The sequence below is a fragment of the Monodelphis domestica genome, chromosome 5 (genome assembly GCF_027887165.1).
Source record: "Monodelphis domestica isolate mMonDom1 chromosome 5, mMonDom1.pri, whole genome shotgun sequence".
Lineage (NCBI taxonomy): Eukaryota > Metazoa > Chordata > Mammalia > Didelphimorphia > Didelphidae > Monodelphis > Monodelphis domestica.
Genome location: NC_077231.1, coordinates 147,593,308 through 147,619,833, shown reverse-complemented (window position 1 = coordinate 147,619,833; position 26,526 = coordinate 147,593,308). Strand labels below are relative to the sequence as shown.

At 38.4% G+C, this 26,526-nt stretch overlaps 1 protein-coding gene across 4 annotated transcripts in view; it reads right to left on the bottom strand.

The window, feature by feature from the left end:
- ECHDC3 (enoyl-CoA hydratase domain containing 3) overlaps positions 1-18,467 on the bottom strand; it is a 107,674-nt gene extending 89,207 nt beyond the window's left edge. The window contains exons 1-4 of one of the 4 annotated variants that reach the window (XM_056799439.1): positions 17,867-18,467; positions 12,699-12,820; positions 11,142-11,239; positions 1,614-1,814 (exon numbers count right to left, since the gene is read on the bottom strand). In XM_056799439.1, coding sequence (XP_056655417.1) covers positions 1,614-1,814; positions 11,142-11,239; positions 12,699-12,820; positions 17,867-18,036 — 591 coding nt within the window. In that variant the 5' untranslated portion in view covers positions 18,037-18,467. The remainder of the gene's footprint in view (positions 1-1,613; positions 1,815-11,141; positions 11,240-12,698; positions 12,821-17,866) is intronic. The other 3 variants (XM_007503953.3, XM_007503950.3, XM_007503952.3) reach the window with 3 other exon arrangements.
- Positions 18,468-26,526: the final 8,059 nt, after the last annotated feature.

Here is a 26,526-nt window from a genome sequence, read left to right as displayed (position 1 = left end):
ATTTGCTCTCATCTAATTTATTCTTACAGATAAAATTCATTCAGTATGCATTTATTAAGTACCAATTATATATAAGATCCAGTGGAGATATGAAGACAAAGTTAAAACAGTCCCTGATCTCAAGGAACTTACATCCTACTGATCAAAAAAAAAAAAGTTTGACCCTGTTTTCAATCAAGTTGCTGAACTCTCAGTGGACCTATTCTTTCTAATTCTCAAATTCTATGAATCTTTAAAACGAATCACCATTACATCACCATTTCTGGCAAAACAGCAATATTGTCATTGTCCACTTGCAGCTACTTCTCCACAAACATATGTTCTTAAATCGAGGTTCTCCCACAAACCCACAACTCTTAACAAAGCCCAATAAGAGACAAAGAGAGGCAAGTCTTACAAAATTCCTTGGTCTGGCTGGCTTGATTTCCCTTGGGTCTCATTTTTTCTGTGCCCCAGGCACATGTGGAACTTTTAATTTTCATGGTTGAGAACAAACTTTAATATATTCTAGATAGTAAGTCGATTTTTCCTTAGAATTATTATATATGACACTTCCTCTCACTTAACAGTAGGGGTTTTTATTAGCCTTTTTTGTGTGATGGTCAGTCTGGGGGGGGTCTATAGGATCCTTCACAAAATGATGTTTTTAGATTCATAAAATAAAATACATGGGATTTCAAAAGGAACTAGTTATATTGAAATAATAGTTACCTGTCCATCTATCAATTATCTATTTGTCCATCGACACCCCACCTCTCCCCATTCATATACCTTGCCTCTTCCCCTATCCCCAAACAATTTCATGGAGGTTAAGGACTTCTATTGTTCACAAGCTTCCAGCATAAACACCTAGTAGGGAACATTCCTTAGTGAAGTGATATAGTATTTGGGTATAGCATCATACATCTAAAGGATGCTCAATAAATATGACTTGATGATGATAAAACCATAAACTCAACAGGGGGAATGCAAGGGTTCATCTCTTAGGAAGGTTTCTGGAGGCATTCGAAGCTTGAGGGACAAAGGCAACTGAAGATGAAATTTGTCACCATTCCTGATATGATGGAACCCTTTTATAACATGGCTTCTTATTTCCAAGAGTTGTCCTACCCTGAGTCAGATCAAGTCCCCAGAAATAAAACTGCACATGATAATAAGGCTGATCAAGTATGAGTGTTAATAGTGTCTCTAGACACTAGCACTGTGCAATGCTTCTACTGTACCTGATGGGAAGAGGTTAAGTTCTATGAAAGTATGACCTGTTATTTCACATAAAAGTTCCTCCCTTCCAACAGGGAAAAAAAATCCCCAAATTCACTGGAGTGCATGTGACTTTTCACAAATCTATCCTGTTACACAGCAGGACAAGAGGATGTCAAGGAGGAAGCAGCTGGACATTCTCTACTACCTTGTAACTTCCCAAAAAAGGCCATGTTCTCACATAATGACCTATTAGAATATCATAACATGTCCATCCTGTCATGCTGTGGACCAAAAAAAAAATCACTCAAATATCAGCGGTTTTCTGGGGCTTTGGTCAAGTGAATTCTGAAATAATCTACCGGCTATATTAAAGGTTAAAAAATGGAAAAAGCTCAAAGAGATTGATTTACCTTTCTAGGAACTGCTCTCCCCAGGGCAACTGCTGGAGTGGAGCAGAAGAGGCCTACGTTCACACCAGGAGTTGCAAAATGGGATTTCTCACTTGCCAGTGCAATGTCACAACTTGCAACCAGCTGACAACCCGCAGCAGTGGCCAAGCCATTCACTTTGGCAATGATGGGAACAGGGTGTTTCTGGATTAGCATCATGACCTGAAGGAGAAAAGGTATCAATTCCATTCCGACTCAGAAATTAGCTGATATTAACAACTCTAAGGATAATGACACCAACTTTGTATTTCTAGAGCAATTTATGGCTTTAAAGGTACTTTTGTAGAATAGTGAAATCTTAGAATTTAAAGTCCTTTAATCCATTAGTTAGCATTAGCAAATGATACTGGGATAGTAATTGCTGGTCATTGATATTAGGGACAATACACCAGAAAAGGTATTTGAGGTGACAGCATTAAAAAGAAACCCATTCCTCCTTAGAGGAATCCCTAGAACCCCGAGAGAAATATGTAACTAGAATATGTAACCCACTAAAGTAATGTGTTGGTTGGAAGAATATGCTAAAGGGGCAGCTAGAGTGGTTCAGTGAACAGAGAACCAGGCCTGAAGATGGGAGATTCTGGGTTCAAATGTGACCTCAGACATTTCCTAGCTGTGCCACCCTGGTCAAGTCACTTAATCCCAATTGTCTGGCTCTTACTGATCTTCTGCCTTGGAACCAATATTTAGTATTGTTTCTATGAGGGCTTAAATTTTTTAAATAAAAATAAAGAATAAGCCTAGAATCTTATTATACTGCTTGGATTACCTAATTGATCATTTCATTCCTTGAAAGTTGAAAAAACCCAAAAAGTGGGAAGTTTATTCTGGATATGACTCTTTCCAGAAGGAAGTAACTGCATGTTGAGGAAGTAACCCCTCCATCCTAGAGAGCATGATACAGAAGAGGAAATATAGCCTTAGTCTCATATACACCCTCGACTTTAAGAGAGTAGATTTCTAAGAGTTTAGAGAAAGAAGAGGCAGGAGATTATGAACTTCTATTCTACAGGGGAAGACAGTCCAGGGAGGAAAATTCTCAAGAAGGAAATTCTAAGGACATAAAGGGAAATAAATCTGATGAAAAGGAAAAACAAGAGTTGTCTAAAGTGATTGATAAGGATGCACAGAGAATTCACCAACTAACTAGGATTTTTAAAGATATGGATAGAATATGGAAATAAGGGTAGCTAATGGGATGAATTCAAAAGTATGGTGCAGTACTTAAAGAATGTCAGGAGTGCAAAAGCTCAAAATGAGCAGCTGTCAAAGAAAGTGAAGTTTGACAAAACTGAGTTTTTATTAAAGAAAAGAGTAAATTCATATAAGCACAGGGGAGCAGTTCAGGATAGACAGGATGACAATTAACATCAGCAAGGAGGGCTTAATTTTTATTTTGCTTCCATTTAATCTGTCAAGGAAAATGACCTGTAGACTGGACAGGATGGAACCAAAATGGCTAATAGGGAATTGATAGCTAAGATGATAATGAGAGAGTGAGAGATTACTTAGCTGCCCTTGATAAATTCAAGGCTCAGATGAATTACTTCTTAAGTTACTGAAAGAATTATTAGAGATGATTTCTGGGCCATGGAGAATGGAAAAAGTACTGCAGTGCTAGAGAATAGCAAATGTCCTAATTTTCAAAAAAGGAAGATAATGGAACCTGTAAATTCTAGGCTAATAAGCTTGATTTAGAGTCCAGGGAAATTTCAAGAAGATACAATTAAAGATGACTACTTGTGTGTGTTGTAATGGAGATTGGTTAGTTATTGTCCTTTATACTCAAAAAGGACCAAAATGGCATTACCATGTTGTGGCTGATCAGACCAATACGAGCCACTAATAGCCATATGAATATTTGGGATAGAAATGTCTCTAAATTTGTGCATCTCATTATTTTTTGAGCTACTGAAATTACACTTTGCTCATAGAGCACAGTGCCTTCTTTGATGTGGCCATGCCATGCTGGAAAATCCTGCACCAGTGTCTTAAAGGAGATTAGGTATGGGTTGGAATAGAGTCTCTGAGGTCTCTTCCAACTTAGGAAATCTGTGATTCTGATTCATCTGTACTTGAAGAAGACAAGACACATCTCTACAACTTATCCAGTAAGTATAGACCATCCACTCTTTGTCTGGAGATATTCAGTGAAAGAAAAGTCATTAAAGGCAGTCTATTAAACTTTTAGGGGTTCTAATTGTTATGGAATTTTTTTCTTTACATCAAATGAAATATGTCTCTCTGCAACATCCAGTCATTGCTTCTAATTCTAATCTCACTTCTACCTGACAAATCTTTAAATACTTGAAGACAGCTATTGATCTCCTTCACATTTTCTTTTCTTCAGGAAAAATATCTCCAGTTTCTTCAAGCAATCCTCATGTAGCCTAACCTTGAGCTTCATAAGCATACTGGTCTGTTCTCAAAATTTATCTTATTCCTTTCCAACATGTGTGCCTTTTTACCAAACACAGTACTTTATGGGGTGGTCAGCCTAAGGATAGAACAGATAGATAGATAGATAGATAGATAGATAGATAGATAGATAGATAGATAGATAGATAGATATACTATCACAGTAGTGTGCTAATAAATGTTTAACAACTAGATCCCCATCCACACATACATATATGTAATCACAAAAAGCTTTTAGGTTTAATCTGCATTATTAACATTTTCTCCATTACTTTCTACAGTCTAGACAATAAAACAACAAATCAAAGTCTGACTTATAGCAGCTGGCAATTAGAAATGCTCATACAGAAAAGTAAATAATTAGCACTCATGTACCAATAAGAGTTAGTTACAATATTCCTGGTGATAATACCCTTTTATTGTTTTTATTTTTCTCTTGCTGAAGTCCCAAGACAACATTTGCTTTTTTTGGCTGTTGTATCTGATTTTTTAATTTATATTGAGCTTGCAATCCACCAAAATACCTAGATATTTTTTTCATAGAAACTTATCCAACCATGTCTGCCAATCTTATGCTTGTGAAGTCAATTATTTCAATCCAAGTATAAGTAGCCTCTTGAGACTGTTTTGGATTTTGATTTTATCATTCAATGTGTTAGCTATCCCTACCAGTTTTATAGCATCTTTATGCCTTGATCCATGTAATTAATAAAAATGCTCAAAAGCAAAGATTCCTAGGGCCTTAAACTAGAGACCACCTCCCAAGTTGACACCAGAGCACTGGGTCCAGTTCTGAATCTACCTAACCATACTATCAGCCAGTCTAACAAGAATGATATGAAAGACTCTGTCAAATATTTTACTAAGATCTCTATAGACTAGATTTATGACAGATACCTGATGTAGTTTATTAACCCTGTCAAAAAAGGAAAATGAGGTTAGTTTGGCATGACCTGTTACTCATGAAGCCATTTTAGCTCTTTGAGCCCACTCTTTCCTTTTCTGGTATTTATTAGTCATACCTTGAAAGATGTGGTTGAGAATTTTGGCAGGAATTGAAGTATAACTCTAGCTTACAATGTGCCAACTCTTCCTTTAAAAAAAAAGATTGAAATATTTTCTCCAGTCTGGCAGCTCTTCTCTTTTGTCATGATCTTTCAGAGATCACTGGCACAGGCTTGGCAATTACATCTGCCAGTTGTTTCAATACTTTGGCATTTAATTTATCTGGGTCCAATGAGCTAAACTCCCCAAAGGCAATTTGATGCTATCTTATTCTCTTCCTACTTATCCAAACTGGTTTTCTTTGTGTCTTCAGAATGCCATTCTTGAGAGCTTCCCATCTCTTCTGGACAATTTTCCCATCTAGGTTTTTAGTTCCTAGGATCCTACCTTTTCTTTCTCTGAATACTCTAAAGCTTGCTTCCAAAATCTAGGGAGCATGTGACACTGTCTTACTTTTCTCCTTCCCTCTCTCTTTTTTTTAAATTGAGTATTGGTTACAAGGCTGAAGAGTGGTAAGGGCTAGGCAATGAGGTTTAAGTGACTTGCCCAGGGTCACACAGCTAGGAAGTGTCTGAGGCCAGATTTGAAACCAGGATCTCCCATCTCTAAGCTTGGCTCTCAATCCTCTGAACCCCCTAGCTATCTATTTTTATCCTTTTTTTAAAAATAAGTTTTTATTTATGTGTTTTCTTTTTCTCCATCATCATAATATCCCTAGTATCCCTCTCCCTGTCCTAGAGTCACATCATATAATAAATATTATTTTTAAAGTTAAAAAAGATAAAGAAAAATGCAGCATAACTCATTGAAAAAAAATCTTAAAACATGTTCAATATACATTTGTAGAATTCCAACCTCTACAAAGAGGCAAGGTTCTCTCCTTCTAAAATGAACAGATCACTTCCCTCTAAGATTCCCATCATTACCACTCAGGCAAACAGTTCCTCTTTTTATGGGAGAAACATATTCAGAAGAGAATTTCCCTTTGTGATACCTTCCACTTTTTAAAAGTAAATAAGTTATCACTGAAGTAATTAAGAAACTATTAGTATACTATACTAGCATTATGTACTTTAAAAAAAAACCCTTACCTTCTATCTTAAAACTGATACTAAGTATTAGCTCCAAAGAAGAGAGATGGTAAGGGCTAGACAATGGAGGTTAAATGACTTGCCCAGGGTCACATAGCTGGGAAATATCTGAGGCCATATTTGAACCAGAACCTCCTGTCTCCTGAGCCGCCCAAGTGCTCAGCATTATATACTTTTGGCAAAAAAGAGATTTATCCAACACTTGGGCAATCAAAGTCTCCTCTCATTACTCTATTACATCTAAGTTCTGGGTTTACAATCTGTTTCCTGCATGCCATGTCTATTTCCTCTTTTAGTCAGGTGGTTTATGGACACTCTGATGACAAAATCTCTCCAATGCTCTTTACCATGTTTTCCCACCTCTGGATCCTGGATTTCCTCATATGAGTATATCTATGAGGCAGGAAGGTGATGTAGTGAATAGAGCTCAGTTCAATTTGGCCTCTGACACTAGCTGCTCTGTGACCCTGATCAAATCACTTAACTTTGCTGTGCCTCAGTTCCTTCATCTGTCAAATGAGGATAATAACAGAATTTACCTCTCAAGAAGAAGGAGATTATCTTTGTTAAGTGTTTGTAAATAAGAATAATAATGTGCATTGTAAACCTTAAACTGCAACATAAATGTTGGCCATTAACATCATCTCCATTGTTACTATTATGTCTCAATATATAATGTTACTCTGTTCTTCCTCCCTTTTAACTTATTGACTCCCTTTGAATAGCTTTTGATTCTGGGGAGTGAATATAGTTTACATTTTTCTGCAACATCTTAGTTAGAATTACCTTTATTACAGGATTATTTGTTAATAAGGTACAGGATAATGTGCTCTTGCATAGACTTCAGGACTTAAAAACTCAAAACAAAATTTAGACTTTTTCCTACCATGGGATAATCTAAAAGATTATAGGTGCATATACCTAGAACCTGAAGAAATCCCACAGGCAATCAATTTAGCCTAACCTCTTTACTTTTCAGATAAGGAAATCAAGAACCAGGAAAATTAGGCACCTTGTAAAGGTCAGGTAGGTATTATTTAGAAGAGCAGGGATCTGAGCCCAGGTGTTTTGACTGTAAATCCAATTCTCTTCGCCTGTACCATAAAAGCAGTCTTCATTTAATTTCAAGGGATTGCCTCAAATAATTTATTTTTAAGGTCAATTTTCTTATTTATGGGAAATTTTACATTTGTCAGAATTCATTAAAAATGAGTACCTCATTTTCTAATAATCTAATTTAATTTCTTTCCACTAGACTCATGAGGCCATAATGTCACAATTATATCTATGGATAGAGTCACAGAACTGGGATTGGAAGGACCCAAGAGTATAACTGTTGGAATACTGGATGGGGGTAATATGGACAATTGAAATGAATATAACATAAAAGAAATGTATCCTAATACTGCTAATGACTTAGTGAAGAGATGAAAAAGCCATGTGGGATCATTTCCCTTTAGGATTAATTTCAGGAAAGCAAACTAAAGCAAGTAACAATGAGGACAAATGGCTGGTCTTAGTTGAACATCTCACCTCATCTTTAGGGAAGCCAAGGAAAAGGGAAGTAATCACACCTAAGCATCCAGAGGGAGAAGAAACAAGCAGCCTGGATAATACACAAATGCAAGGCCTTGGTAGTCCTTCCTAAATCAACTGTCCTTTTGGTCATTTCTATCTTCAGCACAAGTTTTTATCCCACATCCAGCAAAGGAGATGTTGTACAGGATCTTAAGAGCAGGATCTTAAGCCCAGATACTGTAGACATAATCACAGCCTTATCTTATTTGCTGAAGGAAAGGAGCAGGTCCGTAGTAGGACCTCTACTTCAGTCCTTAAACTTGAAAAGAAAGAAAACACAAATATACAAAAGGGTCAAATTATATAATAGGCCCATCAATGACTCTTTTTGCTTTTCAAATGACCACACTTATCATTCTTGAATTAACTCAGCTCCTCTTCCCTCCCTGTGCTATAAATAATTATCTTAACTCTCATGCAACATTTGTTGTTTGGACCAAAGTTGCTGTATTTGTTAGAGGCTGAGCAAATTCAGACACCTCCTATGTCTTCCTTTCAAAAATCAAATTTTCTCATGCATGAACTGAACAATGAAATATCTAACTCATTCTGTTCCAATCTGCCTGTTGATTACATTTGGAAATTGAAATCTTGCACAAGTTCATGGTGCACATATTCATCCAAGACAATTTGATTTCCTCAGAAATGGTATTAAAGGAATCAATATGTTCCTTCTCCCATTGTACTGCAATGGGTTCAGGTGTGTGTTTATGAACTGCATCTTTTCTGTGAGGAGAGCACTCTTTGCTAAGCTGAGTGTCAAGTTATTCACAGCCTGTCTACCCAGGGGTCAGAAGAAGTGTATTGGGACTTGGGCTTTAACCTTCTGAAGGAGAGTATTTTTCTTCCACTTCTCTGGGAGGCCTGCTTTAGACACCAGCTTATGTAGGTTGTGTGGTCAGAGATTTAGAGCTGGAGGGGACCTTAAAAGTCATTTAAGTCCAACCCCGTCATTTTGCAAAAAGGAAACTGAGACAGAGAGACTTGCCCAGCAATCAGAATTAGAATCCAAGGTGAGATTTGAACCTTGGCTCTAACTTTATCTGTTACCAGAAGTGTACATAAATATATGTACATATATACATTTCAATAAAATTAGTTTCCCTTGTAAGCCTGAATATTTTATTTGGGCATTTACAAATATTATACTGCAAAGGGGTTCATAGGTTTCATTGACTGTCAACAGGATTCATGACACAAAAAGGTTAAGAACCCCTCTGTTATATAAACCATGTTGTCTCTTCAGGAAAAGAACATTGTCTTGTAATAAAAGACAATAGAGGGGGCAATTGGGTGACTCAGTAGATGGAGAGCCAGGTTTAGACATAGGAGGTCCTGAGTTCAAATTTGGCCTCAGACACTTCCCAGCTGTGTGACCCTGGGCAAGTCACATAACCCCCATTGCCTAGCCCTTACCACTCTTCTGCCTTGGAACCAAAACAGTAGTGATTCTAAGATGGAAGGTAAGGGTTTCTTAATTAAAAAAAAAAAAGACAATAGGTCTCTTAGAGTTAGTTTCTTGGGAGGGGGGTGGATCCTAAACAACTACCCACTCCCCTTTTTAAAAAACCAGCTTACAGAAAGTAAATCAAAGAAACAAAGTTAGAATAAATACTAGGTACTTTTAGTCCACTATATCCAGGAGTAAACTGGTTGAGAGAGAGAAGTGAGGAGAAGACAGTTGTTCTAGGCAGAGGAGTCAAATTTCTGATCTGCAGCTGGCAAAACTCCTAAGTGAAGCCTGAACCAGATTAAAATGCAACTGGGAAAGGTTTAACAAAATAAATAAAAATATAATAAAACACAGATAATGTTAATTTGTGGTTTTCTATTTTAATATTCAGCCACAGAGATGTTTCTATTTGAATTGAAAACTACTGGTCCAAGGCATAGTTTTCAATGGTTGGTCCTGCTACTTCAAATCTAGGTCATAGGGAGTTGTGAATCCTCCATCCTTGTCCTCGAGCTGGGACTGTACTTCAAACAGAACAGGAAGAGGTCCCAGGGACATAAGTTCTTGGAGGTCACTGCAACAAGGACCTGCCCTTCCTTTCATACTGAAACCTTCAATGATTTTCCAAGTTAGTCACGAACACTGAGACAGCCTTAAGACTAGACAAAAGAGCAAAGTGCCAAACACTATTACCAAAGGTTGAATAAGAATAAAAAGAGCTGGGTTCTCCATCTAGCTTTACTCCTATTTTGCAATGTCATTTCAAGAAAATCACTTATTTCCTCTCAATTTCCTTCTTTCTTTTTAAACACTTCCTTTTTGTAGTAACAACTTGAAGACAGAAGGGCAAAGCCTAGGTAAATGGGGTTAAAGTGAGTTGCCCAAGGTCTTACACCTAGGAAATATCTGAGGCTAGATTTGAATCTGGGTTCTCCCAACTCCAGGCTTTGTGCTCAATCTACTCTGCCACCTACCTGCTCCTTTCGGTCACTTAAAAAGAAAGAAAGAAACTGTCTTCCCTAGTATTAATAGTCCCTGCATGAAAAAATAAATTATATATGTTGGTCAAAAAAAAAAACAAAACCCTTAGACCTCTTAGTAACCTCTATCACTCTTAGAAGAAAAGGGTCACATCCAAATATTTTCAGAGCTGAGAGGAAGCTCAGGGTCAAGTCCAACCCTTGAAATATACAGATGAGAAGACAAAGATCCAGATGGGTTAAGTAAGTTCTAGACAAGAATCTAATAATACCTACTGTGTGCCAGGCACTATGCCAGGTTCTGGAGAAACAGAGACAAAAAGAAAAACGTCCTTTGACTTCAAATAGATATGTATATGTATGAGTTTATAGAAAACATATAACTAAATTTGGCCTCAGACCCTTCTTAGATGTGTGACCCTGGACAAGTAATTTAACACCATTTGCCTGGCCCTTACCCTTTGGTCTCAGAGTCACTGAAACACATATTAAGAGTGATTACAAAAAGAAAGGAAGAAAACATATGGGGGCAGCTAGGTGGCTCAGTGGATTGAGAGTCAGGGCTAGAGACAGGAGGTTCTGGGTTCAAAAATGAAGAAAACATATGCCATGTTAATACAAGGTGATTTTACAGGAGAAGCATTAGTAGTTGGAGGAGAGGGGATCCAATTCAGACCCCTTCAATGATACCAGCCTGAATACAGAATATCTAATTCTGCTCCTCAATTTATCATCAACTTACTGTAAGACTCTGAGCAAGATGACTAATTAGTGTTAATTCTATATTTCATGGAATGGGGAAAGCACTATTGACCCCTACACCCATGGATGTCAGGATAATTACCAACATATCTGTGAAACAACATGAGCTACCAGGAAGAAAGGCAAGAGCTGGATGAAATGATTAAGCTAGAAGATAAAGGTGCCATCAGTATTTCCAGGTTTGCAATGCTGGTTACCTCACCTCAGCACATGTACGGAATACTTCAGCATGGTAATTCTGGCTTTGCTCATCAGAAAGTTCCGTTAAATCATGACCAGAGGAAAATACAGGCCCCTCAGCTAGGAAAAAAAAAAGAGTCCAAAGGAAAGGGGGAAAAAACAAGAAAAGAAGATATATAAAAGCTAGCCCTAGGATATCCAGCCCTATTTCTGCCCTTTGACATTATTCTAAAGACATTCATAGAGGCTTGGGAACCAATTCATTCTGACTTCTGCTGCTCTAAACAGGTACATTTAATGTTATGCTATGATAACTAAAAGTAGTATTTTGTACAAAATCAGAACAGGACACTGGCAAAAGTATACAATTAACAAGGGAAACTAAATTTCCTGCTCTGAGGCTGAACCAACATTTTATGGATTTGTAACCTAAGTCTTTCACAATTGGATGGCCAGGCATAGATGGGTCTGTAAGCATTTGGTTACTAAAAAGAAATTCCACTGAAAACTAGTTTAACAGGCCAGCTTTTTTGGGAACCCAGTACAAGCAAAGAAATGGTCATCAACAAAAGTGACCAGTGAAATTGAGTAGAATGAACATATGGCTCTGAGTCAGAAGATCAAAATTCAAGTTCTCACTGTCACTCATTAGCTACATGACCTTGGGCAAGTTAGCTAAATTCTGGGGGATCAGTAAAATGAGGATAAAAAAAAATCTGCCCTGATGACCTCATAAGATTGTCATGAATATCAAATGAGAAAAATATTTTGTACCTATAAAAGCACTATCTAATGTGAAATATAATAATGATGATAACAATTACAATAATAATTATTATTATTATTTGAGTTAAAGGCATAGAATGTTAAAGCTGGAAGGTACATTAATGGTCATCTAACCCAATTCTCTCATTTTTCAGGTGACATAGGTGGCTTATGCATCATACTGTTCTGGCAGGTGATCATAACTCACATTTATATAGTGCCGGAACATTTTTAACAGAGATTTCTAGTGAATTGCCCAAAGTGACAAAGTTAAGATGAGCAACTAGTTCTAATGGCAAATTCTCTTTCTATTACTAACAATGCCATGCCTCACAGATCCCCTGGTTACTTTACATTCTTCAAATAAAGATTGGTGGCTAACCATATGATACAAAAGTTAAGCTATACAGAAGGTCACCAAAAAATAAAACCATTTTTTGCAGGGGCTGGGAGAGGAATGAATGGAGTTTTCAGCATGCCCTACAAACCAACTCCTGAAATTTGAGAGGGAGATCATTATTACTGACGCTGGCAATTCACAGCATCCAGCAGTAAGAAGGAGAAGAAATATTCTTATTGATGAATGCTCATTATTAATGATGCTGTAATCTATACTTCAAGTTGTGCTTTTACCAAGGTCTCAATCACTTTACCATTTTGTATATCTAGAAATTAGCATTTCAAAATTCTCCATCTAAATATGAGAGAATTGCCAATTAACTTCCAAATTGAGATTAATCTTTCCTGACACTAGTAGAACATAGGGAGAGATAAATCTACTCTCAAAATCAGATTCTTATTATTAAGAAAATACCTGAAATGATAATGACTCTTAGATCTTTGCTTTCAGCATCATGGAGAATGTCATTTCGGAGAGATTTCAGCATATGTAATGACAGAGCATTTCTTTTCTTTGGATTATTCAAGATAATGGTCCTGTGAAGAACATTTTATAATTACTGGGTCATGTATCCTTCATAACAAGTTAGAACCCCTCCAATTTCCTTTCTGATTTGGGGATTATTTAAAAGAAACAAAAGGAGAAAAACTGATCTGATACTGTTTAATGCTTAGTTTCTGCGATTTAGAGTAGCTGTCAACTTGCTGAAACTACAAATCAAGGCAAAATAAGGAAAAGAATACTTGAAAGGTGGGGTTAGGTTTATCCTCCTCTGTTGATTTGTTTCTCTTTCTCTGGGCTTGCTGTCAAAAACATTGCTGTCACTTCTGTGAAAAGGACAAGGCACAGTATTTTCAAAATCACTGTCCTCTGCTGAGCAGTTCCAAGTTTTGCATGACAGTGGCAGGAGCCAGAAAGAATCTGACAAAATAACAGCTACTTCACCTGGTTCCTTCCAGCTGTTTTTCAGAATTAGGTTAGGAAAAGAGTCAAATATGACTGAAATTTCACCCCCTCCCCCAGCACCCCAGAGCTCCTATCACCCATTCTGGGGGAGAGCAGAAACTGGCACGTTTGTCAAGATGCCTCTGTGACAGCATTTCTCATCTGCCTTTTCATATTATTGACAGAATTCTGCTAATGTGTGATGAGAGAACAAAAGGACAAAATTTATATTGGGAGAGGGACTCGATAAAAACCATCTAACAAAATGCCTTTGTGCATGCAAAGTTGCCTGATCACTGTTTCATGATACCCCATGTGCTGACTCTAATAACCTTGATCATCATCCTGTTGGCTGCATGCAGAAATGGATTATTATTACTATTATAAGAACAGGACAGAAATCAGCAATGAGCCAAATGCAATTTTGCTGTTTTATATTTGACATCAGCCTCCTGTCACTCTCTACCTAGTTTTTTTTTTTATTACTTTTCCCTTTCTTTGATGGATTTCATATTCCTCACTGCAATGTAGGGCAATTTGGTCCCTCCATAAATAACATCCCTTGCTACAGTCCCCATTGGTGGCTGAATTAATCCCAGTGCAATCAGAATAATAATGATTCTTGGGTAGTTCCAGGATGTCATTTCAATTTTGTGGTCCTCTTCAAATGGGTGTGATGTTCATTCTCTTGTTTTCCATAAATATTATTTACTTATGTGTATAAAAGCTGCTGCATGTTTTGAGAGTGCCAAGGGAATTGCCATAGGATCACAAGCTTAGTACAGAAAATCTTATAGATTATCTAATATAATTCCCTTATTTTAAAGGTGAAGAAAGTGAGACCAGGAGAGCTGAAGTGTTTTTTTTTCAAAGTAAATGGCAGAAACAGGAGTTGACCTCCAATTTTCTGTCTCCAAATCCAGAACTTTTCCCCATTGTATCATAATGCTGTTTGTTAAGATTTCCATTAGGGGAAAATATTCTTGCCTTAGCAAATATTAAAATAAAAATATTTTGCATAGTCAGTTATAGTGCAGATAGTACCATTGCTTTTGGTTAATTACCTCTCAGTTTTCTCACACTCATATTGAAGTTAAGTTTTCTGAATCTGAAAGTGTTACCAAAGGACAGCTATTTCCATCTTAGAAAAAGAAAGGAAACTGTTTTGTCTAAAATCACATAGATAGAGCTTAGAAATCAATACTGTGTGTGTAGGTACTTAATGAATCCTTATGGAATTAGTAATGAGAAACTAGCTTTTTTAAACCAAGTTTTTAGTACCTTTAAAAAAAAAAGCAAGATATTCTAGACACAGAGATCAGATTTTAATGGTTTATAGCATCATGGAGGCTTAGAACTGGACCAGACCCCAGAATCATCTAGTCCAGTGATGCAAACCTTTTAGAGATGGAGTGCCAGGCCCTGCTCCCACCTTGTCCCTGTCACCCCACCCCCTTACCCCAGATGGGGGAGAGAGGAAGCACTCCCATTGGACTACTGGATAAAAGGTCAGATTAAGTGAAAAAATGTCCTTAGCAGAGGTGAAGAGGAAGGGGAGTGGCCAAAGAGCTCTGCCCTGCTCCAGCTCTGCCTCAGCCACTCAACTTACACTCTGTGCACTCCCATGGGGATGCTGACAGAGGGGTGGGTATTGTGAAAAAAATGTCTACAGGCATGGTGGAGGGGGGGAGGAGAGCAGTTCTGCCTGAGTACCTCTGCCTTTCTAATAAGGAACGGGGGGTGTGGGGTTGGCAGCTCTTGTGCCCACAGATTGTGCTCTGCATATCATCTTTGGCTCCTGTGCCATAGGTTCACCATCACTGATCTAGTCCAAATCCTCCTCACCTACAACCCTTTAAGTTTCACAAACTATAGTCAAAGAGATTGTGTTGTAGTGGCTGAAAGCTAATAGGTACAGTGGCTGATTTTTCTTCATTCCTTGACCAGGTTTTTTCATTCTTTCAAAAACATTAAATGAAAAAAGTGTTTATTGCTTATATTGATTTTTTTAGCTTAATGCTTATTATTAGCTGTGTGCTCAATGGTTTCCTAAAATTAAGAGGAAATGAACTTAAAGCATAATATAAAAAGGTACTAACCAATGTTTTTTTTAAAAGATAACATTTTAAATTATTTCCCAAATGACTGTGATTCTGATATACTGACTATATTTATTAGCTATCACTATTATTATAGCTGACATTGATATAATCAATCAGAAAGTATTTACACTAAGGGATGACTATGTGCCAGACCATGTGCTTTTTTTTTTTTTGCTTTTGTAAAATGCTTTCTATACATGATTCTCCTTTAATCCTCACAAAAACCTATGAAGTGTTATGGATGTTATTAGTCCCCCTCCCCCACCTTTACAAATATAGACACTGAGGACAAGAGGTTAAATGAATAATCTATGTTCATATAACTGTCAGGGGCTGGTTTGGCATCCAAGTCTCTCCTGAACTCCAAATCCAATGCTTTTTAGTCCATCATTCAATCAATCTGTCCGTAACCATTTATAAAACACTTACTATGTGCCAGGCACTGTGCTAAGCACTGGGGAGCCACAAAGTAAGGCAAAAATGCAATCCCTGGCCTAAAGGAACTTTCATTATGATACATGTATATACATACAAGATGACAGTATAAATAGGTCTCAGAAAGAAGGGGGAGCAGGAAAGATCTTCTATACTTCCTATTGCTTTCTTTTTCTAAAAAAAAAAATCCCTTACTTCTATCTTGGAATCAATACTGTATATTGGTTCCAAAGCAGAAGAATGGTAGGGGCCAGGCAGTGGGGGTTAGGTGACATGCCCAGGGTAACACTGCTAGGAAGTGTTGGAGGCCAGGTTTGAACCCAGGATCTTGTCTCTCTATCCACTGAGCTACTTAGTTGCCCTGAAACTAGATATATTTTTTTGTTTTATGATGGACAGATTGTTTAATGGAAGAGGAAAATGTTCCAGTCAGTTGTGGACCTCCATAGGTTAGAGCCATTAACTCAATCATTCTGTCATCACCCAGATGCCATGCCAGGAATCAAGTTTATGGCCTTTTGTAAGCAGAGCCAGGATCTAAGCTGTTGAATATATAGAGGGAGTAGAGATATTCTGCATGGAGGAGTAAAGATCTATTGCCTTTGTGAGTCATCTTTACATATTAAGTTTTTGTGCCTTTTAAGGGAATTGCATGCAACCCTTTGGGTTTAGATAAATGTCTTGGTTAGTGAACCACATTTTGGTGTCTCCTGCACTGGGAATATTGGGAGACTGAGTAGTTGGGAGGAAGAAGTGTATCTCTGAGGGAGGATTTCCTTTAAGACAACTAAAATCCTACCTTCTTCAAGAAGCCTTTCCTGATCCCCCTTAATGTCTGCCCCTGAAATAATCTCCAATCTACGCTCTATGTGTCTTGTTTGTACATAGTTGTTTGCCCTTTTGTCTCCCTTGTTAGACATGAGCACCTTAAGAATAAGCACTGTTCCCCCCCCTTTTTTTTTGCATCCTGAGTGCTTAGCATAGTATCTGGAAAATGGAAGGTGCTCAATAAATGCTTGTAGATTAACTGAATGGTTGATGTGTGTAAATACAATGGTTCCACTATGTACTTGTAAACTCCCTAAAGGAAGGGAGCTTGTGAAAAGGATCTAGGGACAGTGTGGGCAGGGGGGAAGGACTACTATCCTGTAATTAACCACTTTATCCTGTTAATTATCAGCACATGGGAATGTTTCCTTGGTAAGGGGGCACCAAGATCTGAGAGCTGATTTGTTGATACCACTGAACATACTGTACTAAGCCCTTTGAGGCTGGTAACATTGTTTTGAAGGACTTCCTGAAAAGTCACAGGCCTTCCTTCCTACTCATGCACTTCCATAGTTGCTTAACTTGGCCAGGAAGCACCTACTCTACTGAGGTCTGGGTTGTTTGGGATTTTTTGCGGGGACAGGAATGTTGTTTGTTTTTTTTAAACCAACAGTAGATATCAAAGGTATTGGGGACGGACTCACCCTCCCTTAAAGCCACTGGCACGTATGTAACAAAGAAAGTTCCAGGTCTACCCTGCCCACCCTGCCGCTGGAGGCAGTGAATGGGCTAAAACTGCCTTTTTAAACGCCACTTCCAGTTCTGCCAGATTCTAAGTACTTGCCAAAGCAGTTATAAACAGGAGCCAGGCAGATGCCCTGAGCGTGCAGCCTCTAGAATATACTGGTAGGGGAAGTAATAATAGTAGCTGACATTTCTAGCCTTTTTTGTTGTTGTTGTTTCGAGGTTTACAAATCGCTTTTCCTCGTATTAACCTATTTGTCCCAGCTCCGCTCCTGAAATGGAGTGAAACTGAATGAGGAACCCTGGGCCCAACACCCGGACTAACATTCGGAAAAGGCTGCCCTATTCTTAGGATTCTTCCCTCCCCCACCCTATGCCGTCCTGCTCAGTGCACCAACGCTGCAGACCGGACTTCGGTAGTGGGGGGCAATGAGCTCCTGATGGCCTGGGTGCCCCCCTCCAATACCACCACCCAAACAAAAACACACAAACTCCTGGTGCCTCGTGGCCGCTCCCCGCGACCGCCTTTGTCCCTAAGGAACAGCTGACACTAGGGACGGTTGGGGGGAGGCCCCCGCGGAGCCTGACCTGATGCCATCCAGTTGCCGGCAGCTGGTGAGCCGCTGTTCCGGCTGAGGCTGCCTGGCTTCGGCAGCTCCCCGACTGCAGACACTGGAGGAGAGCAAAGCTCGCCCGCAGCTCAGGAGGCGGCTGGGCCACAGGGCCCTAACAGCGAGCAGGCTCAGAGCCGCGGCCATCGAATTGGAGAGCACGGCTGCTGCGGGAGAGGGACGTAGACGAGCTGGGCTCGCTGCTGACGCCGAGGCAGCGGTAGGACCCGCTGTGCAGCGCTGCCAGGGGGGAAGGGCAGTTGTCTCTTAACCCTGTCCAAGGCCAGCTGGCAAACGAAACCCGGGAAGGCCAGTAAGGCCGCAGCGCTCTCCGCCCAGGGCCTCGATGGGGCGGGGAGGGGGGCGGTGCGCAGGTAACCGCCTTCCCCTGGACCCCCTGGCTCGCCAAAAGAAAGCATATTTGCCAGATGTTTTTCGATTTCCCTATTCCTAGGGCACTACTCCTCCCCCAGTCAAAGGAGAGCGACAGAAAAAAGGGGGAGGGAGGAAGCAGATCTAAGATCCTGGTAGTTTCTGCCAGATTTGTTGTGGTCGATGTTTGATTTGGCTTGGGTTGTTTGGGGTTGGGGGAGGGGTTGTGTATTGGTGGCATCTCTCTTCCGCCCCTCCCCCTCTTCTTCCTGTGTAAGAAGTGATTGCCTGAGGATTGCAATTCCAGCAAGCTAAACACTTAGAGAGAGAGGAAGGAAAAAAAATCATCAGTGTGTGGAACTGAAGTATGGACACCCCGCCCCCCACCCCCCACCCCCGGCCCTACAAATTGTTCTTTTCTCACCTCCTTCAAAATCCACTGTGCTGTAGCTCCAAGGTCGTTTACATGTGAAAATGTAGCACAAAGAGCAACATTTTATTTTTCTCACATTCACTCAGTTTATAAGTCTTGGGTGTCCACATCTCTGTCCCAGAGAAGGTTGTTTTGGTCTGGCTTAGACCAATAGACTTAGACCCGCAACAGGCAGGAGCTTGCAACAAAATTATCTTTGTAGATTTATTTTGAATGCCCTTGAAGCTCCAAGGTCACTGACCGATATAGAACATTGAGTGCCTGAGTCTTTACTCTTAAAGAGCTTAAATTCTAAAGAGGGCTTATCATTTCCAAGATGGTTTTAATATTGTTCAACTAATGAATGAATGGATGGATGGATGGATCAATAAATGAAATGTAAACTTTCAACAGTGGAACTTGAAATTTTAAAATATATTTTTAATGTTACTTTCATTCCTGAAAATTATGCCTTCTGCTCTTTTATCTGGAAAAACTATCCCTTGAAAAAAAGTAGGCAGGAGAAAGCAGTTCAGCAAAACTGACCAGCAGAGCAATCCAGTCTGACAGTATATTTAGTCTTCTAAATTCAATCCTCTTCCCCAAAGAAAAAGGGAGGGAGATAGTCTATATCATCTGTTTCCTGGCCAAGCTTTGTCATTAAGATTGCTATAGTAAAGGCTTGGAGTCAGGAAGATCTGATTTCAAATCAGACCTCAGTCAGATTACTAGATATGTGATCCTGAGCAAGTCACAAAACAACAATATAAATAATAGTTGGCATTTAAACAGCACTTTAAAGTTTACAAAGTGCTTTGCAAATACATCTCATTTAATCTTCTCAACAACCCTGGGAAATAGGTATTATCACATTCTCAATTTTTACAGATGAGGAAACTGAGTCACAGCATGATTACGTGACTTGCCCAAGATCATACCTCTAGTAAGGTTCTGAATCTAGATTTGAATTTAGGTCTACCTGACTCCTTAACCTCTCGGCTTCATCAGTTTTCTCATCTTCAAATTGTTAGGTTTGGACTAATAGCCCTAAAGGTCTCTTTCAGCTCTAAGTAGAGGATCCTATGATCTCTGAGGGATTTTGGGAGCCATTGACACTTCAATAGTTCAGAGCAATGTGGTAGGTGCCAAAAGCTCCTTGGAGTTGTTGGTATATCTGGAGAATTTCATTCTATTTGGAAAAATATCAGAAAATCACTAGGAAAGCCTACTGAAAATATTGTCCACATAGAATGTGAAGTCCTTGAAAATATGAACTATTATTTTTGCTTTTGTATGCCTAGCACTTAGCACAGCATCCAGCATTAAAATGCTGGGTGGCTCAGTGAATTGAGAGCCAGGCCTAGAGACAGGAGGCCCTAGGTTCAAATTTGACCTCAGACATTTCCTAGCTGTGTGACCATGGGCAAGTCACTTTACCCCCTAACCCTTTGATTCTAAGATGGAAGTTAAAAAAAAATGTGCTTGCTGTATTTTTAGTGAATTGAGAATTTTTTAAAACTAAGACTAACAAATAGGAAAAAGTAAGAAAGAAAGGACAAAGTTGGAATATAGCTTAAAATAACCATAATGTATTGCTTCTTCCTCATTTAAGAAAATGTTATCTTTTTTTGTTTCTGGTTATATCCTTATAGTCATTAATAATCATTTATTGTACAAAGTACAACAGAACATGAAGAATGGTGTGATTAAAACTTAGATCCAGGTATAGTCAATAGCTGTGCAGATTAAATTACTAAAGAGACAATCATGTACATTTATTTTTCAGTAATATTTTATTGTATTTATCCCAATATCATATAGAAATAATTTTAAATATTTGTTTTCTGACATTTTGTGATCCAAATCCTCTCCTTTCTTCCCTCCCTGATATATCAGTTATACATATGCTATCATATAACACATATGTCCATATTGGTCATGTTATGAAAGAAGCCACATATAAGAAAAAAATCATGAAGAATATAAAGTGAAAAATGATATCCTTTAATCTGCATTAATATTCAATCAGTTCTTTCTCTGGCAGTGGTAGCATTTTCATCATGAATCCTTTGGAGTTAATTATACATGTTTTTAACTAAACACAGCCTGGTATACTGATGTGGTTGCACTGATGCAGCTGAAAGTACCTGAGCACTGTAGGCTAGTAGATTTAGAGCTGGAGAGCAGTTAGTCTAATCCCCACATCTGACAGATGAGGAAAGTGAAGCTGGAAAGAGGTTAAGTCACCCGCCCACCTCACAGTCAGAGTAAGTGTCAAAGTCAGAATTTGCCCTACTGTTGGCTCTGGAGTCCAATTCTCTATCCAGTGTGCCACCTGGATTCCTCAATTGTCGAGAATTAATTCCAGCCAATAAGCATATTAATCCTCTACTATTCACTTTAACAAATATGTGTTTGACAAAGAACTGGAAACTGAACGGATGTCCATCAGTTGGGGGATGAAAATGGCTGAACAAATTAGTGGTAGATGTGGGATATGATGTAACAATGGAAAGATTTAAATGATTCAGAGTGAAGTGAGCAGAACTGAGAGACTGTTATACACAGTAAAAGTAAAAAAATTCAACTCTAATGACTTAACTATTATCAATAATACAAGGATCCAGGACAATTCCAAGGGACTTATGATAAAACAAACTATTCATTGCCATAGAAGGAACTGACAGAGTCTGAATGCAGATTGAAGCGTACCATTTTTCACTTTATTTCCTCCATGAAATTTCCTCTACTGTAAGTTATATGTATCTTCTTTCCCAGCATGACAAACATGGAATATGTATTATATCATAATACATGTACAACTGATATCATTATTACCTGAAGTCTTGGGGAGGGGGAGAAATGGAAGAAACATGACTTGCAAAATATAAGAAAACTATTAAAAATTGTAGCAACATGGAAATTGGGAAAAATTAAAACCCCTCAATATTTATTAAACATTTATTATTAGCAACAACAACCCATCCTCAAATTATACTGCTGTCACAGATGGACTCTGTTGGTCCTACACCGATGTGGGTGTTCACCATGGATATAGAGACAGGAAGATTTATTATAGACCATAATCACATTACAGCACCTGTAATTATCATCGTGGGACCAACAGATTGTGCTTTATCTTTCAGTATGCCACATATGGACACACAGGGCTTCTTTGAGTTCTGATTTCATTTTTTAATGGCACTATGATAATTTTTTATTCTTCAGATGTGTCCAACTCCTCATGACCCTATGGACCCTAAGCTTACCAATACTGGCCATCAGGTTTTCTTTGCAAAGATAACGGAGTGGTTTGCTGCTTTCTTTCAAGGGATTAAGGCAGAAGTTAATTAACTGGCCCAAGGTCACACAGCTATGTCTGAGGTCAGATTTGAACTTAGGTCTTCCTGACTGCTCTGTCCCCCTGCACCACCTAACTGCCTTGGTGAAAATGTTTATTACCAGTATATTTAGGGAGCATTTGCTGCTAAATGTTGGATAATGAGATACCTATCACCTTTCCAGTCCCTGAAACTGGGCCCCTGAATGTACAAAAGCTTCTCTCCCCATTTCTTTTAGGTTTTGTTTTATTCCCTAGAAAGTGATTAAGGTAGGGAAAAAAAAGGACAATACAGGTAGAAAGTATTGCATTATTCAGGCAAATGGCAATATAACTTGTTATGTTAGTCCACCCAAAGCAGTGCCTGACCCTTTTCCTACAAGGTACTTGTGGAAGCCTCTTGCACTTTCATTAATTCTTGTTGAGACTTCTTGTCATTCCTCTCACCCATCCATTTTCCTATTAATCTATTTTTTTCCCTGCACAAACCTCTTTGACACAATTTGATTTCCGGGTTGCTGGCGGGCTTCTCCTTGGCTTTGATTTATATTCTCCTCTGCACCACCTGCCTTTCTTTGCCTTACAGATGTATCTTTGCTACCTTTTCCCTTTTCCTTTAAAGACTTGCTGGTTCTTTGGCAGAACACTGCAAAAATAATCTGGAATAAAAGACAGTTCTGTGGATCCCATTGTCTTGGGCTTGATGCAAGGGAAGTCCACAGGGTACAGAAAAAGGAGGTGGAAGACAGATTTGTAGATTCACACAGTATATTGTTTGAACTTTCTTTTATTGATTTCCAGGCACCTACAAGACAAGCATATAATGAGATGATTAAGAGGTGTTATGTTAGAATAGGAAACAGTTTTAAAGGAGAGTCCTTTGGCTCTTTGCCTTTTGATTTTCTAGGCTCTGCTCCCAACAGCTACCCTACCCCTTCCAAGTAGCAGAATGGTGCCATCTCTGCTAAATTCTAGTGGGCTGATATTTACTAGCATAATGGAGTGAAAAGAAGTGTGGGGGGGAAAGACCTATAGATTCAGTCACGAGACCTGGATCCAATGAGGACTTTGCTATTTACTATAATTGTGTGACCAGAGATGAGTCACTTAACTTCTCTATGACTTAGTGTCTTCATTTTTAATTTTGTGGGAATTATAATGCCTTATTGTTAAGGTATTATTTTTCATTTTTAACTATAAATAACCATACATGTTTATCTTTTTATTAATTTCTTTTTGTAAAAGTCTTAAAACATAGTTTTCTTATTGAATATTAACTGTAAATAACCACATATGTTTATCTTTTTATTAATTTCCTTTAGTAAAAGTTTTAGAATATAATTTTATTATTTGAATTCAGCAGTCACCATCCAAATAGTCTAACTTTTTAATAGTCTTCATGCTACATAGTGGATAATAAAGAATTTAGAAACATAACCAAAGGTTTAGTAGCAAGGGTTATGCCATCTTTGCCCCTTCTTCCTCCCCAGTTCCAGGTATAGTGTTGTGCACCTAGTAACAAATGAAATACATAATTATTTTTTATTGTCTATATTGTCTACCCTGGTCATTGGCAAAGTTGGTGACTATCTACAAAAGTTTACTCTCTAGGAAGTCTATGCAAGTCACAGGTGACATAAAATATATGCCTCTTGGTTGATATATATAGAAAATCCTGGACTGGCCTAAACAGTGTCTTCCAGGTTTCTATACATAAGTATTGTGGAGCCAGCTCACTATAGATAAAGAAAAGGAGAAAGGGAGATTTTCAAATGGTCTTAGAATATAAGTTAAAGGGGAGAAGGTCTGCCCCTGTGATTCTACAAACTGATGCTTAAAGATGGCAGAAATAGGCTTTCTTTATAGACTTCTGGGAGGGGATACAGGTGGAGGTGTTGCTTTGGTCTGACAAAAGTTAATACAGTAAAACCATGGCCATTTGAAATCATATTTCAAGAATGTTTAGACTTTATAGGCAGAAGTAGCCAGGGAGAAATAACAGATGAAAACATCTCTGATAATACAGTAGCCTCTGAATAACTAGCAATAGACTAGATTTGTTATTATATGCTTGTCCTTCAGACACTTGGATATTAATAAAGAGAAGTTCTAACCATAAACTGTGGGAATTTTCAAATCTCCACTCCCCCCCCCCCCAGTCCCAACACACACAACGATTTTTTTGACACCCTGGAGATGTCCAGGTGCTACAGTCACACCAGCAAGGAAGCAGAGACCTGGAAGCTGGAGATTCCAGCCAAAGCACTCTGATTATTCACTTTGCCCACAGCACAAAAGCAATGCTCTGTCATGCAGGGAGTGCCTAGAAAAGAACATCCTCTTTGTACTAAACTTGTGAAGTGACAGAGACAGGAAAGGGAAAAATGAAGTGAAGATGGAGTGGAGATTAACAGCATTGGTTGTAGGGATTATAAATGGTGATGACAATTGCTAGCCAGGAGATATGGCAACAGAGGAGATAGATAGATAGATAGATGATAGATGATAGGAGTTCTGAAGTCTTAGTGATGTGAAACAAAGAAGGAAAGAAGCATTAATAAGTGCCTACTCTGTGCCAGGAACTGTGCTGACCACTTTACAGATATTTCATTTGATCTTTACAATAATCATGGGAGGTAGATACTCTTATTATCCATTTTCCAAATGAAGAGACTGAGGCACAGAGAGGTATAGTGATTAACCTAGTGTCACACAGCTAATAGATGTCTGAAGGCTGGTTTTGAACTCAGGTCTCTGATTCCAGGACCAGTCTTCTATCCACTGTGCCACTTAATTGAGAAGGGAGCAAAGACAGAATCATAGGTTTAGAGGTATAGGAAACCTTAAACAATAGGATATTTCTTCTTGCGTGAGTGGAAGAAGTAAATAACTGCCTGTGTGGTACCCTCTATAACCTCAAAAACACATGAATGTTGGAGGAAGAGATAGAGAAGAAAAAATTCTCTGTTTCAATAATGTGAAAAACTAAGCCATGATATAAGATGGTAAGAAACTATAGCCTTAAAGCATTTATTGTTATTTACAAAAACCAAACTCTTACCTTCTGTCTTAGAATCAATACCGGGCATTGGTTCTAAGGCAGAGGAGTGGTAAGATCTAGACAATAGGGATTGAGTGACTTGCCCAGGATCACATAGCTAGGAAATATCAAATTTGAGCCCAGGTCTCCAGTGTAGTTCTTAATTGACTGAGCCATCTAGTTGCCCCCTATTGCATTTATCATTGTTGCTCAGTCATATCCATCTTTTCATGATTCCATCTGTAGTTTTTCTTAGTAAAAATTCTAGAATGATTTTTCCATTTTCTCCTCCAGGTCATTTTACAGATGAAGAAACTGAGGAAAACAGGGCTAAGAAACTTGTCCCGGGTTGCACAGTTAGTAGATGGTTGGGGTAGGATCTGAACTCAGGTCTTCTTGACTCTGGATCTGGTTCTCAGTCCATTGCACCAATTAAATGCCTCTCTTATAGCAGTAAGCTGGTTGCTAACTTGAAGTGACATATAAATGACAGCTATTACAAAAAACCCTGTTATGATTTCTGTTGCATTGGTTTTTATGGTAATAAAGAGCTCAAAATAGATGCCCATTGGTTATGGGAATGGCTAAAGAAGTCACAGTATATATAATGGAATAATTGTTGTGTTATAAGAGATAATATGTGTGAAATTTATATCAGATTACTTACTTCTCAGAGTGGAAGAGAGAATGTGGCCTCAAGGCATCGTAGGGAAACATTTGTATCTATGTTCTTAGTACAAAGGAAATGCCTGTTGGTCAAAGCTAGTTGACCAACTGATTAAGGACAACAAGGATACTAATTCCTGGCAGGTAACAGTAGGGGAAATATACCTACAACAGGGCTTGAAATCAAAAGTATTAGATTAAAGTCATAGAATGAGAGAAAGAAGCTGCCATTGTGTCAGTTCTTAACCTGAAGACTTTGAACTTTAATTAAAAATATTTTGTTAATTATAGTACATAATTGGCTTCCTTGGATTTTATATATAAAATGTTATTCTGAGAGAGACTCCATGTTGTTCAGTCATTGTCATTCATATCTAACTTTTTGTGACCCCATTTGGGGTATTCTTGACAAAGATATTCTATCCATTGGGTCATCTAGCTTCCCTAAGCATGAGTTCTTAACTTGAGGTCCATGAACTTTAAAAAAGAATATTTTTATAATTATATTACAAATGTAATTGGCTTCCTTTGTAGTTCTATACATTTTATTTTATATATAAAATATTATTCTGAGAGGGGCTCGATAGGCTTTACCAGACTGCCTAAGGGATCCATGAACCAACTTTCAATGATATATTTTTATCTGTTGCTTAAAAACATAGACTGATAAAAGACCTGGGCAAAGAATCTTTCCCCCTATTGACCTAATCATGAGAGATCACTTCAAAATGATAGACTTCTTTCCATCAGTAATCATTTGTTAAGTACCTACTAAGTTCAAGGCACTGGGGGTACAGAGACAAAAAC